We start from the raw sequence: 16,558 nt of genomic DNA on the forward strand, positions 1-16,558 counted from the left end.
TATATATCTCATTAGCCAGATAATTGCATAACTACCCATTTGCAAATGACTAGCAGCTGTAACTTCCTTTATACTTCACTTTAAAAACAGTAATTACAATACTCTTAGTGAAAGAATTTCATGTATAAAATATTTCAGCACCAAACCCTCTACCAAAATATCCACTTACTTCAACCATTGTCCCTGTGTCTCCCTTATCCTCCTTCCCTCTCCATCAACTTCACCTATGGTAAGCTTCCTACTGAAGACCAGTTCTTAGTTTCTGTTGCCTTTGGACTTTTTTTCTCTTTGTGTTTTTTTATATCGCATCTATAAGAGAGATTTTGCTTCATTTAGTATGATACTTTCAAGATTCATCTATATAGTAACAGATTGTGTGATTTCATCTTTTCTTATAGTTGAGTCTTTCCATTTTATCTTTGTGATGTATCACTCATTGCTATGAGATGATTTCACGTTTTTATTTGCATTCCCTTGACAATAACTGACTCAGCATTTTTCATATACCTACTGGCATCTGTAGGTCTTCTTTGAGGAGGTATCTGTTTATGTCTTGAGCTATCCCCATCCCCCCATTTTAAAATCTGTTGATGAAGTCTATGGCTTACAATACTGTTAACAGTGGTTTGTCTTGCATATAATTCTGATACTATACCCATCACCAGTGGATCCATCTCCCTCCCCCGAGGATCCCAAAGCCCCATGTACCACCAATTCAGTTATATAGATTAGTTCACCATTATGTTGTATTTGGAACTTTGTTCTTTGCGTATATCTTTCAGTCCTACATAAGAGAGATTACTCTATCTCTTTTCTCCTTACTGACATCACTGATCATGATACCCTTTCATTTCATTTATTCCTTGTCAGTGAGGTTTAATTTGGTCCTCATTTCTCTTTTGTTTGGGGTTTGGTTTTGTTGGGGATGGGAATGGATGAGCACGCCTGGCTCTGCCCAGGAATCAGTCTTGGTTTGGTGGGGCTTAAGATACTGACCATATTGTGCCAAGCTTGAACCTGGGTCATCTGTGTGCAAGGCAGGCACCTCACCTGCTTTACTATAGCTCCTGCCCTGTTCATCATTTCTTTTGTGATACAGAAGCTTATTAATTTGATGTAGTCCCGTATCTTTTCTTCTGTTTGCTGGCCAGTAGTTGAGTCATTGAAGATCGTTCTAGATTCAGTTTAATGAAGTCTTCCTCGATACAATTTATAGACTCACATCTGATACTAAGATCTTTGGTCCATACCAATTGTGCTTCGGGCTTATTCCTGACTGTTCTGGGATCACTCCTGATGAGGTGGACCACTTCAGTGGTGCTGGCAAGTTCTCAGGTTAGCCACATGCACGGCAAACACCTTATACACAGTACTATATCTCTGGCCCTGATATCAAAGTCTTCAATCCATTTGGATTTGACTTTTGTGCAGTGTGACAGAGATTCTAACTGAGTTCATATTTTTATATATAACCCTCCCCTTTCTTCCTAATGGAATGTTGGCATTGCTCTGAATTTTACCTTTTAATGTTTCTTTTGTTGTGTCCCATATGTCATAGTAATTTATATCTTCATTCTCATTTATTTCCAGGAGTCTTAATTTTCTCTTTGGCCCCACTTTTTTTTTTTGTAGTAATTTTATTTTTTTACCTTTTCCGTATATGATTAATTTGTATCTTCAGAGCATTATGATATGAGAGGATAGCTGGTACCATTTCTGTCTTGATTTTATGATGATATGTTTTGTGTCTCAGTTTGTGATCTATCTTGGTGAGTGTTCCCTTGCCCTGGAGAAGAATGTCTACTGAAATTTGGAGTGGCGGAAAGTCCTATATATGTCTTTTAGGCCCATTTCTTTCTTCAAGGCTTGTGTTCCCTTACTGAGTTTTTGCCTGTATGATATATCAGCTTCTCCAGCCCACCAGCTAACAGACCAGAAGGGAGCCCTAACTTCATCCTCCACTGATGCAATACTAAACAGCATGGCCACGTGACTTCTGTTACTTAAAGTTAACACTGAAGACATAAGTATTCCCACAGAAGTCAACAATCCTAGAGTACCATTTATTGAAGCTAGGGACTGAATCACTTAGAGCACACACAGTTGTGATTTACAAATACCCACCAGAGAACAGCAGACACAATGGGGATAGTCCACAAAAATGTGAATGGAATGTCTCAACAACATTTGAAACATATAAGAGCAAAGGTAAAAACGATTATTCACTCCAAATGGAGTGCAGGAAACCTCTAGAAACCAAAGAAAGTCTGAAAAGAAGCAAACTGTATGCCAGAGAACTATGGGATGGATTAGAGAAAACCATGTAAGAATCATTAGCATTCCCAAGGAACAGGAAGGAGAATTGGATGGAAAACCAAAAGTTCAAGAAGTCAAAGATTTTCCCAAGGGTTGAGGAGTACATGTATGTACTCAAGAGGCCATAAGAGTTCTGCCAAGACACATTGCAGTCAAAATGACAAGAGATAAAGACATTATTATAAGCAGCAAGATCAGAAAAAGGATTCGGGGAATGAGACTGTAAAGCCAAAAGATAATGGTGGGATACAATAAACAAGCTGAATTAAATGCTCACTTATCCACATAGGTTATCACTCAGATTTGATGATTGATGCAAATTTTTACAAGTAAGCAACAGGCTAGGGAACTTCATAGTCTCAAAACCAATTTTTCAAGAAGTATTAAATGAGCTTCTTTAAAAATGACAGAGTCACCAGAGCAGCAGAGAGGCAAGTGAGGTACTTCAGAGGCTGGGTCTGGACTGAGGCTTTAGGCTACAATTCCATTTTCAGAGGCTCCAGGCTGGTCCATAAGAATCCAGCTCAGGTGCATCATTTCCCAGTAAACTTGCTGGACTAGAAAAGCCACTGGGAAGCAGGCAGGCAACCAGAGATTCTGTCTTCTTTTTTGTTTTGGTTTTAGTTGAGCAGCTGTATATGAGTATATCCTGTATGCTATGTGAGTAACTGTTGCCTAGTGTTTTCTACAAAACTTTCTCTATAATTTGTCATAATTGTCCCTGTAGATATTGATCATAGCTGGCTATAACTCTTCTGTGTTGTGGGGAGCAGAATCGTGAAGTTTGCCTACTTGTTGAACCATATCCCCAGCCCTGTCCTACACTTCAGAGGATGGGATTTGTGCTTTAGATCATTATACTGGTTCCTAGTTGTTAATGGTTTTATTTCTCTCATTTTAGAAATACCTACATGAGTCTCGGCACCGTCATGCCATGGCACGGAAGCGTGGTGAAGGGGGAAGATTTTTCTCTCCAAAGGAAAAGGATAGTCCCCATATGCAGGTAAGGATATTTAAACCTTTCATTCTTTATTATTATTATTATTATTATTATTATTATTATTATTATTATTTCTCATCCTCCTTTTTTTTTTTTAATTTATTTATTTTTAATTAGAGAATCACCGTGAGGGTACAGTTACAGATTTATACACTTTTGTGCTTATACTTCCCTCATACAAAGTTTGGGAACCCATCCCTTCACCAGTGCCCATTCTCCACCACCCGTAAACCCAGTGTCCCTCCCACCCTCCCCAATCCCATCTCCCCCCCACCCCACCCTGCCACTGTGGCAAGGCATTCCCTTCTGTTTTCTCTCTCTAATTAGCTGTTGTGGTTTGCAATAAAGGTGTTGAGTGGCCGCTGTGCTCAGTCTCTAGCCCTCATTCAGCCCGCAACTCCCTTCCCCCACATGGCCTTCGACTACAATGTAGTTGGTGATCGCTTCTCTGAGTTGACCTTTCCCCGGAACGTGTATTTCTCATCCTCTTGACACTTTTTACACCTGGTACAAATCACATTCTGAATTCAGTATTAAACTGTCTCTTAAATTCCTTTGAATTTTAAAGGAATGATAGTCTTATTCAGTGGTCTTTCTTCTGATCTTTGCTATTTATTTATTACAGTTAATTTCTTGTTAAAAATTCTTGCTTGATTTTCAAAGAACAAATTTTACTGTAGAAGCTACTGCTAACATTAGGTGGTATGTACCAGCCATTGTACATTTTGTTTAGTTTTGTTTTGGGGTCAGAATTGTTGGTATTGCTAAGACCATACGGACTGTCAGGATTTAACTGGGGTTGGCTGCATACAAGTTGAGTGCCTTCTGTACTCTATTTCCCACTCACCCGCCTTCGCAATCCCCCGCTCTTCTTACTGTTTTTAGGCCAGAACTTGCAGTACTCAGAGCATACTCCAAGCCTTGTGTTCATGGGTCACTCCCGGTCAGTCCCCAGCACTGCCTGTGGTGCTCAAGGAACGATTATACAGGGCTGGGGATTGACCCAAGATTTCACCCCCAGTGTTCTCTCTAGCCACAGCCACTGTGCTTTCTTGAACACTTTTCATTTTCATTGACTTTATATAGTAACCTCAAGCCCCATAATGGTAAGAATTGCTGTTTCCATTTTTGAAGCTCGAGGTTTAGGGAAGCCAAGCAGTTTGTCTAAGATAAACTTAAAATTGTTTAAATACCAAAATTAAAATTGTTGGAACTAGAATTAAAATTAAATTAAAATAGAATTAAAATTGTTGGAACTAGAATTAAAACCCTAGCAGTATAGTTCCAGATCTTGCTTTTTACAACTCTATGGTACTAATTTTCACATCTCATTCTTCTGATTGTATCACTTAGCATTTCTGAGTTTATATATGAAAAAAACTGATTCTTTTTATTGTATAAACCAGTTTTGCTCATCTAATCAAATGTCCATATACCTAGTTAATAAAGCTAAAATTGCTGTTTTCTCTCCTTTTTTAAATCATTTTTGTTGAGAGTTATAATATAGTACCTCCATTTACATTAACTCCATGCAGAAATTCCAGTACCACATCTACCTATCCACCTGAGTACTTGCTTTCCTCTCTACCAGTGTCTTGGGCCCCTCCCAGCCAGCACCATCTAACCCTTTCTTCTAAATGTAAGCTAGGTTCTATAGACAAAAGCTCCAGTTCTGATGACTTTGCTCCCTTACTTTGTTTCTTTAAGTTACAAACTATCTTTCTACCAATCTAGAAAAGATACTGGATTGGCAATACAGCATGTAGGGCCTTGTGTTGCATGTGGCTAACCCAGGATTGGTCCAGGCACTCTATATGGTCCCCTCAAGCCAGCCAGGACTGATCCTTGAGCACCCACTGGGTGTTGCCCAAAAGCCTGAAAAACAGCCAAAAAAGCGATCTTTCTCTTTTTGTGAGTATATAAATATATAGTTTTTGAATAATTCTGTTAATGCATTTCAAAATTAACGAAATAGATAAATCCTACAGATATAAGATGTAGCAAAGTGAGGAGAGGGAAAATAAAATATTAAGGTATCATCTCTGAATGGGTATACAAATATAAAGGTATTTTATACTAAGAAGGGAAGATAGGCTTTATGTTAGAAAATACTGGGGACCAGGAAGATAGAATAACAGACAGGGCACTTGCCTTGTGTCATTCCAGCAAACATGAATGATAATGCTACAGTGTTAAGTTTTCAGATTTTTTGCTTTTTACTATAGCTCACCATTCTCTTCCTGCTTGTAGAGACTGATTTTACAGCACTCTCATGTGTGTATGCTTCTTAATCAGTCGTGCGACTTTCATTATTCTGAGTTCAGGCCTTTTGTAATTCTGATTGTAATATGCCTTGGAGTTTTCTTTCTCTTTTTAAGTTGAATCATCCTGAATCACAAAGTTACAAAGATATTCATGATTTTCAGGCTTACTTTATTTCAGCACTAATCCCTTCATCAGTGTTTCAGTTTGATCTACTTTGCTGAGGCCTTTTGGGCCTCTTAGATTTGCGCTCCTCAGCTCTGGGCAGTTTCTTTTCTTTTTTCTTTTTTTTTTTTCTTTTTGGGTCACACCTGGCAATGCACAGGGGTTACTCCTGGCTCTGCACTCAGGAAATCACCCCTGGTGGTGCTCAGGGGACCATATGGGATGCTAGGAATCAAACCCGGGTCGGCTGCGTGCAAGGCAAACCCCTTACCCGCTGTGCTACCGCTCCAGCCCCTGCTCTGGGCGGTTTCTATCCCTTATTTCTTTAGTATTTCTTCATTGAACTTACCTTCTTGCTCTCTGTGAGTCCAATAATTCTTATTTTGACCTTATTGCTGTTTATTTTCTTTGACATTTTTTCCATCGTTTGTTCTCTAGCATTTACTGCATCTCATTTTGGAGTTTCTTGATCTTTTTCCTCAGCTGGCATCACTCTTACTACTACTCAGACCTTCTATTGCGTTGGAGTTCTGTTTGTTCTAATCACCACCATATTCATTTTTGTAACTTTAGAATTTAGTTTTGTCATTAGCTCCCATGTTTGCTAACTACCCTATTCCATCTTTTGTTGTTGTTTTTGTTGGTTTTTTTCTAATCAAACTTCCCAACATGATATCACTAAAGTTCTGAGTGCTTTCAGAATTGGTTGATTCCGGTAGAGCCCTTCTTTGTTACTTTTTTCACTCAGTAAAGCTTGGTTCTACACATCTTCCCGTTTGCGTTTGCTGGTGTGCCTGCTATGCTGAAGATGAAATCCTTGTAGTCAGATTTCCTGGGAGATGGAGGGATTGAGCAGTGTGTTGATATTTTCCTTCTCTGTCTTCAACCAGTGGCAGGACATATAAGCGTGAGCAACATGTGAGTTGTGCAATTGAGATGTGGAGGTTCCCTGCTGGGATGATGGAAGAGGTTGCTGTAAAATTGTCCTATCTGTAAAGATGTTCTCTTGGCTTTTCCTTTAAAATAAAATCCCAGGGCTGGAGCGATAGCACAGCGGGGATGGTGTTTGCCTTGCACACGGCCGACCTGGGTTTAATCCCCAGTATCGCATATGGTCCCCCGAGCACCGCCAGGGTTAATTTCTGAGCAACGCCGAGTATGACCCCCCCAAAAAAAAAGGCAAAAAATAAATAAATAAAATCCCTTATGCTGTTGCCAGTTTTGCCTAATCCTAATTTTGCTTGGATTAATATACCTGCAGCGTACTCTCGTTTCTTCTTCCATAACTGTTACCATCTAGTCCATTCTCTGCATGAAAGGTTCCTATTCCCTTTTTCAGGGGGGAAAAAAAATATTTTTTCATTGCCACCCAGAAAATGTACTTTTTTAAAGTGAACAAACAGAAAGCTATCCCCTAGATTCAGTACCCCACAAGGGATGTTAGCTCCCCACTTTGGGAAACATTACATCTTACTGTGATCCTATTTTTATCATGTAAGTCACCATCAAAGGTCAAAGTTATTTATGATTGGGTTTCAAGCATATATAGTTTCAGCACCAGTCCATTCACCAGTGTCCACTTTGCTCCACCAGTTTCACCCCTCCCCGAAGAGTTTGCTTCTATAAGTGGTTCTTTTGTAATCCTAAATTTTTGCACTGTGATTTTAGTACTGCTTATAGTTTCCTTCATAAGTAACACTTCCTCACCTTTCAGTACCCACCTCTTCCTCCTGGTTGAATGTTTCCTCCACCCTAGCTTTACCTGCTCCCTGCCCTATGCACCACGCTCCTCAGGTGTTATGTTACCTACTGTATACAGTTCTCCTGATCTTTGTATCCATTGCCTTTGGGCATTCCTTATTCCACTATTAAATTTCTCTATACCCCACATATGGGAGCAGTGATTCTGTGTCTGTCTCTCCCTTCACAGTGGCATCCCCCAGCCCCCTCTACTGGCATGTTTCCTACTGGATACCAATTCTCATGTACTTTGTTTCCATTGCCTTTGGGCATTTCTTACTTTCCACCTTTATGTTCCTTTTATGTCTTACTTATAAGGGCAATACTGCATTGGTCTTTCTCCCTCTAACTGCAGGATGCTCTCCAAGTCCCTCCACATAGCAGCAAATATCGTGACTTTATCTTATAGCCAGGTAACAGTCTATTACACTATGTGTAAATACCATAGTGTCTTTATCTAGTCATCTTTTTCTTGGACACTAGAGTTGTTTCCAGACTTTGGCTTTTATGAATAGCACTACAAAGAACATAGGAGTGCAAACGTCTTTTCTCCATTTTGTTTTGGGGCCCTTCGAGTATTTGCTAAGAAGTGGAATTGCTGGGTCAAATAGAAGTTCAGTTCCTAGATTTTTTTCCAGAAAGGCTGGACTAATCAATATTCCCACCAGCAGTGAATGAGGGTCCCTTTCTCCCTCTTTCCACACCATGCTTGTTCTTTTTGATGTGTACCAGCCTCATAATGTGGGATGATATCTCACTGTTTCAATAGGCTTTTCCTTGATTAGTGATGCAGAGTACTTGTTCATGTGCTTTGTAGCCATTTGTATTACTTGAAGGGAATTTCTGTTCATCTCATTTTTCGATGGGGGTGGATTTTTCTCCTTGTAAACTAACTTCCTGTCAGATTGTTGAGTAAAGAATTTTTCCCGTTTCTTTGAGGTGCAGAAGCTTCTTAGCTTAATGCCGTCCCATTTGTTTATCTTTGCTTCCACTTGGTCAGTGGTGTTTCATCTTTGACAGCGCCTTTAGCCTAGATGTCATGGAAAGTTCCTTATGGATACAGGTCTCATTTCAAGATCTTCAGTCCATTTTGATTTGGCTTTTGTATGTTGTTAGGGATCTGAATTCATCCTTTTTTTTTTTTTTTTTTTTGCATGTAGGGTTTGTTGAAGATCAACTAATTTTATGCTTGAGGGTTTGTCTTTATTCCGGTACCATGCTGTTTTAATTACTACTGCTTTGCAGTACAGTTTGAATTTGGGGAATGTGATTCCTTCATCTTTTTCCTGAGGGTAACTTTGACTATTTAAGGGGGTGGGAGATTGTATTGTTCCATATGAGTATCAGGATCCTGTGCTTGATCTATTTCTTTGAAAAACATTTTAAGTATCGTTTTAGGCACTGCATAGAATCTGTGTAATGCTTATCTAGTATTGCCATTTTGACAATGCTAATCCTCCCAGAGCAGGGGGTATGTTTCCATTTCCTCTTGTACAGTTTTATCTTTAAGTAGTGTTTTGTAGGTTTTTTTTTTTGTATAGGTGTTTTACTTTCTTAGTTAAAAGCTGATTTCCTAGATGCTAGATTTTTTTTAGCTCTTTTTTTTAATTTATTATGTTTTTTTATTGAATCACAGCGATATATACAGTTACAAAGTAGCTGTTCATGATTAGATTTCAGTCATGTTCATTCCAACACCCATTCCTTCACCAGTGTACATTTCCCACCACCAGTGGTCCCAGTTTCCCACCCACCTACCCGGCCTCTGTCTCTCTCTCTCTTTCTCTCCCCCCCCCCCACTCCCTCGCCTCTCTCCTTCCCCCCTTCCCCTCTCCCTGAAAGGTTATTAAAGGTTATCAGGTATATCCGTTTATCTACTTTCATCACTCGGTTCCTGTCCAAAGTGATTATTTCCAATTATTATTGTCGTGTTGGTCCCTTCTCTATCCTAACTGCCCTTTGCCTCACACACTCTTGTGGCAAGCTTCCAGCCATTCATTGACCAGTCCTGTCCTGTGTTTACCCTGGTCTTGGATATTAGTCTCATTATGTATGTGTGTGTGTTTGTGTGTGTGTGCGTATATATATTTATGTATGTTTATATTTATATCCCACAAATGAATAAAGTCATTTTATAGCTGTCCCTCTCCTGACTCATTTCATTCAGCATGATATTCTCCATGTCCATTCATTTATAAGCAAATTTCAAGACATTCTACCTAATGGCTGTGTAGTATTCTGTTGTGTAGGTGTACCGTAGTTTCCTTGTCTAGTCCTCTGTTCTCAGGCACACTCGGGTTGTTTCCAGATTCTGGCTATTGTGAATAATGCTACAATGAACGTAGAAATAGAAATGCTGATAGCATTTTCAGCTGTTTTCTTTGTTTTTGTTTGTGATTTACTTCTATTTTCGGTGTATTGTTGTCTGAGAAGATAGTGTAATTTCTGTTCTTTTGACTTTGTGGAGGTATGTTTTGTGTCTAGTATGTGGTCTGTCTTGGAGAATGTCCTGTTCACATGCATAAGAATATGTATAATAATTTTTTGCAGATGAAAAGCCATGTACACACACGCAAATATGCTAAGACACCCCCCCTTTTTTTTTTTCCATTTCTTCAAAGAACTATTTCCTTACCAAACTTGATCTGTTGAGAGCTGGCAGAGTAGTGTTGAAGTCTCCGGCTACTATTGTGTTGGTGTCAGTGTCTTTTAAGTCTATTTGCAGTTGTTTTAAATATTTTGCTAGACCCTCATTAAGTGCATATGTTTATGTTTAGAAGTGTTCTTGTACACATTCCTTGCTTGGTCGTTAAGAAATGATCCTTGCTGTCTCCTTTCTGAGCCTGAAGTCTCATTTCCTCTGATGTTAATATGGCCACCCAGCCTTTTTAAGGAAGTTGTTTGCTTGAAGAATTCTCTCCCTTTGACCTTTTAGGTCTTGAAGCCACCCTAAGGCCAACTTATCCAGAATAAACCTTTAAGTCTTTAGGGTTTGGGGCCACACCTAGCTTTGCTGAGGTCTTACTCTGCACTCTTAAAATGATCCTGGCGGTGCTTAGGGGATCCATTGTGGCACAAGGGATCAAACCACTTCACCCCATGCAACCCCTCTGGTATCTCTTCAGAATTTCTTTTTCTAGTCATCTGCTGTTGGGCACATGAGGATTATTTCCATTGTGAATATGTTCCAATGAACATCTTTCCTGATTCATTTTGGGGCCATTGGAGTAGATGCACACAAGTGAGATTGCTCAAATTTTAGTTTTTTTGACATGTTCATATAGTTTTCAAAAACAATTGAGTCGGTAAACATTCCTACCAGCAAGGGTTCCTTTTTCTCACACCCATGCAATCACTGTTTTTTTGTTTGGTTTTGTGTGTGTGTGCATCTTTTCATATACCTGCTAGTAATCTGTACATCTTTGAGGAAATTTCTGCTCATCTCTTTTCCCATTTTTTGATGAAGTTGGTTGTTTTTGTTGTTTGCCAGTGTTTTTGTTTTTGTTTTTAATTAGCCTTTGTCAGATAAGTGGTGGGCAAATACTTTCTTCCAGTCTGTGTGTTCTCTTTTTATTTTGGTCATTGTTTCTTTTGTGTTGCAAAATTTTTAACTTGATATAGTCCAGTTTGTTGAATTTTTGCTTCTGTTTGCTCAGCCAGTTGCATTGAATCATTGAAGATAATGTCTAGATTCACTGTCATGAAGGGTATTACCTATGTTTCTTACAATATAACTTACAGATTCAGGTCTGTCACATCTTTTTCTTTATCAAGTGTAATCACTATTGAATTGTGTTATTTGTACAAATATGTACTGATTGTCTTTTCACTCAACTATATGCTGTGTAGGAAGTAGAAAATTGTAGCATGCTCTGCTGTATTTATTGTACTCAGTTAGCATAGTGTCCATTCCAGAACCAAATACTAATGACTGTGTTTTAGACGTGATAGTTACCTACTCATAAATGAGAGCTAGTTCATTATTTTTTCCTGTATGAAATCTGAGGCTATTTCCATGTGATTTTGAAAGAGCTTTGTCTCCCCAGCCCTCCAAACAGACTGGGATTCCTCAGGGACCTCCATAAAGGAGTACTTGTCCATCCCTCCATGCCATTGTTTGTTGATTTAAAACCTAGCTCTAGTACCAACGACTGAAATCTTTGGATTTTTTTTTTTTCCAAAAACCTACTAGTTTAAGCTTCAGGCATTTAAAACTACTACTAATGTGATTATTATGGAGTGTTTCAAAGGTTTCTAAGAACTGATGGTTGTGAAACACTGCAAAGTTTAAGTTAGATAGTAGGCAGCTTTTATTGAGAAGAGTAAGTGAGAATCAAGAAGTTTAGAAGTAGTTTTTGATAGATTCTTGGCTAAATTTTGAATGTAGGTCCTGATAACCACTTCGTTCATTTAAGCTTCAAGTATGTATACCGAAGGGATATATTAAACTTTCAGTATTCTTTCCAATCCTCCTAATTTCTCCAGCACTTAAATATGATTATCAGAAAAGAGCATAAAAATACAACTTGATATGATAGATCTCTGGGTCTTTTTCTTTACATACATACCCTTTAACCTAAGAATAGAGGTTAACATGGATGCTCAGGAAAGAAGTGTGTGCTATATCAGCTTTGGAGTATTTGTAGTAGAGTCCTAAGCCAGACTTGTAGTACTTAAAACTTGAAGTGACTCTTTTTACATTTTGATTGCACTTAAATTCAGGGATTCGTAGTCAATAGCCTTCAGGAAAGTTGTGTGTATTCCATTGAAGATAAATATTTGAGGCAGGGGGTCCTGGTTGATTTTATAATTTTTATATTTTCTTTGTCTCTAGGATCCAAACCAAGCAGATGAAGAAGCAATGACACAGATCATCCGAGTGTCCTAACCCTGGGGCCCATGATGAAACCGGATCAAGTTCCTGTTTCTCACACTGCTTCCTACCGTTCCAGGAAACTGATCGACTGCCAGCAGAACATTGACGATCACATTCTGCCCTTTTTTACAGGACAGAAAACACTTAGTTTTTAATAAGTGGCTAAGTATTATAACTGCAGTGATGTCTAGCAAATTGAAGTTGGCAAGCCTTTGTCTCACTCTTTGAGTCAGGACTTACTTCAGAGTGTTGATGACATTGACATTTCATGGATTAGGATGATGAAAAGGGACCCATGTCAAGCCAGCAGTACCATACATAGCACTTACATTGACTGGTGAAGCCAGCCAGCCATTTCAGCGGGCGGGGGGGTCGGGGCGGGGAATAAACCTTCTCAGCCTAACCTGCAATCAGGGAAGATACAGCCCACTCCTTCCCTTGGAATCTATAAACATCATCTGTCCCTCCAATGGGGGGGCTCTCAGGCTGACGAACTGAACTGAACTGAATGGACAGTTTGTATTCAGAGATCGCTTCCAGGGAAGGGAATTTATCTCATGAAAACAATAAATTATCTTAGATATATTCATTTAATCTGTGGTACTAATAATAATCTGTCTGCCCAGATGATAGGGTGGTAATTTTGGACTCCAGCCAAGAATATGTTAACTCTGAGGGGAGAATGAATGATAAAAGACTCAAGCACTAAAAATAGAAATCACTTAATCTCACTTTTTTCTCTTTTTTTTCTTTCTCCCTTTTTTTTTTTTTTTTTTAAGCTTTGATGAGTTGTGACTTGTCTCTAAACAGGTCATTTGGACCATAGTTCTTGCTGTGGAAACATTCAAGAAAATTTAGAGGATATTGAACCATTAGTAAAGAGCAAAACCATGTTTAAGTGCTGAGCACATTTGTAGTAACTCTTAAACAGAGACCCAAACTAGAGATTTCAATCACAGACTCTGTGACAGCATTAGGGAATCGATGGGTTCATGGGTTTAGATGGGTTCAGTTTAGAAAAGAGAGTAGTTATAAATGCCTATATGTTGTCATAGCATTATTCTCCCAGTTAGTTGATGCCTGGATTGGATCAATGAAATGAAGGGAATCATTTACATTTCTTATATAACCCTTATATATAAGCACAAAAAGGGAGAAGGGTCATATTTAGTCCTTTACAATTTCTGGAAAGTACCGTTGAAGCCTTTTTGGACATATTTCAGGTAAAGTTTGAGGTGGATTTTTGGCTTCTTAACTCCTGTGGCCCTCTTGTGCTTGCCCAGGGAGCAAACATGGCAGCTAAATCTTTGGTGCCAGTTTCCATGTGTTTCTCTATTTTTCCACAGTCTTTTTTTTTTTAAAAAGGTTTCCACATCACGTCTATGTTCTAGGGATAAACTGTATACTAAAAGAGATCCCTGCGGAGTCAGATTCTGCCCACAGTTTACAGAACTGATTGTGCCTCAGACATCTTTTCTAGATGCTGTGTCCTGGAAAACAAAGATAGTATTTCCATAAAAGAGGCTATCTTCTCGGAATACAAAGGAAACCTAACCTCTTTTGAAGAACATTTGGATTTTATTTGACTAATAAGATTGGCTCTTTTGTATCATCTATAATTATATTAATAGAGGAAAAAGCCCTTCTGAAGAAAACAGTACAAAGGGAAGATATTTTAATTGCAGAAATACAGTTGCAGAACTATGCAGAGGAAGCAGAAAATTTTTCCTTAGCTCCTCTGACCTGGTTTCCATGTTTCTTGTTCCTCTAACCTGGTTTCCTGGTTTCTTGTCCTCTAACCTGGTTTCCATGTCAGGAGAAGCTGTGATTTTGGTAGACTCAGAAATTTCTGGCCCTTGCATGCATTTCATGTACTCATTTTATTCAGTAGGTTCAGATGATACTATAGGGATTTGTATCCCTTGGTTCATTTAGAAGTCTAAGATGCAGAATTTAGAAATAAAATTACTCAAACCTAATTTCTAGGACTTAAGCCAACAATTCTAAAATATTTGTTTGTGTAAGTCTGTACATAGTAATGCCAACCTCATTGTTCCAAGGGTTTTTTCCCGTGTGTTTGGGGTTTTGTTTGGAATGAAATGCTTCCTTTTAATTTTGCCACTGCATTTCAGATTACTCATGACTTTTTATTGTGGTCATTCTATACCATTATGACCCAGAAAGTGGAAGGTTGGCGTTTGGATTTTTTTGTTACTAGAGGTTCCTTTATTCCTTTGTTCTAGTGACAGTAGTGATGACTTCTTAGATGCAGAAAGGAAGAGTGAATGGATAAGTGAATAATTGTTCAAAAGCATAGTTATTTCACTTCTTGAGTGCTTTTTTTTTTTCCAAGAAAATTGTAAATGTATATATTTTAATTGCACTGGTACATTGAACATACCAGTGTCCATACCACTGGACCAACAGCAATTTCTGGCTTTGGAGTGCCTGATGATAATGTCTTGATTTTCCTTTGGGACTTAACTATATAGGGTTTTTCCCAGCAATAGGAGGAGTACAAGTGATTGATCATTGATGTCATTGCAATTGTTATTTTTTAAAATAAATTTATAAAAACATTAAGAAGTGATTTGAATTTCGAGGAGTTTGCATTGCCTCTGTTCTAGGTGTGATAGTTTCTCAGGGCTTTGGGGATGGAAGAGGGATTCCCTTGCCCCTCTTTTTTTGAGACTGGATGGACAGATTCACATCAAATAGGTAATAGGAAAGGTCAAAATTTAATAACAACTATACATTAAAAAATGGATTATACCAGGGTTTTAAAGAAGAGGATTACAAGGACAAGGAGGGTGTTAGTTACCATAATTTTTCAGGCAACATGGTTAGCAAAAAACATATGAATGATTCTCTTTCTGTAGGTTAAAGGGAAAATCGAGCTTACTTCTAAAATTGGAGGAGATAAGAGCTTGTCTTTCAGTTCCACATGTCAGAGATATTGGAAATTGCCTTTTCTGGATATCTTGGAACAGCTTATCTGAGTTCCTTTTTGCAGAACCCAATCCCACCTTTGAAATTGTGACTTTTGGACAAAGTCAACTTTGTAGGTAGTATTACCTTGCATGCAAATGATCTGGGTTCAACCCCTGGTACCTTAGCATCACGAGGAATGATTTCCCTGAGAGCAGAGCCAGGAGTAATTCCTTTTCACACTGCTAGGTGTGGTCCAAAACGGGGGGTGGGGAGGGATATATGAAGTATCTGACAGGTGTAATGTGATTTTAGGGGTGTTTTTGTTTGTTGGTCTAACTACTAATAAATCACAAGGAAAATTAGAGCTGGGGAACCATGATACAGATGGACAGGAGCCTCTAACCTTTCCTTTCCAAGCCTCTGATTTTAAAGAGTAACATATATTGTGCCTCACTTGGAGGTTTCTGCCTACTTTAACCCTTGTTGCTTCTTTTCATTAATATCACCAATGGAGCAGTATTTTGTGTGGTCAGTAGTAGGAATATGGGAATATACAGGTAGAACACTGGACTGGCATTTCTGTGATTTAAGGATAAAAATAGCTTCCTTCAAATCCAGTGTTCCCTTGTTAGGTTTTAGTCTAATTGATCTCTCCACTGGTGGTAGAGTTGTCTTGATCTCCAGATACTATTGTGATGTTTTTACTATCTTCCTTCGGGTCTGTCACTAGTTGCTTTAAATCATTTGATGAACTCAGATGCATAAATAGCAATATAAGTTCTCTGTGGTGTTTATATTCCTTGATTATTAAGAAATGATCATCCCAGTTGCTTACAGTGTTTTAAAACTTGAAATCTATTGTTTGCTATATTGTTTAGCCACCCCAACTTTTGGGGGGGTGGGGCGCACATAGCCAGATGGTGCTCAGGATTTATTCCTGGCTCTGCACTCAGGGCTTACTTTTGGCATTGTTCAGGGGACCATATGGTGTGCAGGAGATGGAACCCAGGTCACTATGTGCAAGGCAAACATCCCACTCACTATAAGTTGTTTTTGTTTAATTAAAGAACTGTGATTTATAAAAGTATTGATAGGTTTTAGGCATAGAGTATTTCAGCACCAGTCCCACCAGCAGTGTCCTCTTTCCCCCACCCCTGTTCCTATGCTGCCTTTTGCTGCCACCACCCTGCCATCTTGAGTAGCACATGATTGTTGTTTAGGTCTCATGTTTTCAGTGCTGTTGAGTCTGTGCTTTGGACATAGAACTC

The 16,558-nt window shown here is 38.7% G+C and overlaps 1 protein-coding gene across 6 annotated transcripts in view; it reads left to right on the forward strand.

Annotated features, from left to right (window-relative positions):
- Nucleotides 1-14,955, forward strand: part of NFYA (nuclear transcription factor Y subunit alpha) — a 36,915-nt gene extending 21,960 nt beyond the window's left edge. For all 6 annotated transcript variants that reach the window (XM_055144353.1, XM_055144355.1, XM_004621348.2 and 3 more), the window contains 2 exons: nt 3,218-3,319; nt 12,318-14,955. In XM_055144353.1, the coding sequence (XP_055000328.1) occupies nt 3,218-3,319; nt 12,318-12,371 (156 nt within the window). In that variant the 3' untranslated portion in view covers nt 12,372-14,955. The remainder of the gene's footprint in view (nt 1-3,217; nt 3,320-12,317) is intronic.
- Nucleotides 14,956-16,558: the final 1,603 nt, after the last annotated feature.

This window comes from Sorex araneus, chromosome 7, assembly GCF_027595985.1.
Source record: "Sorex araneus isolate mSorAra2 chromosome 7, mSorAra2.pri, whole genome shotgun sequence".
Classification (NCBI taxonomy): Eukaryota; Metazoa; Chordata; class Mammalia; order Eulipotyphla; family Soricidae; genus Sorex; species Sorex araneus.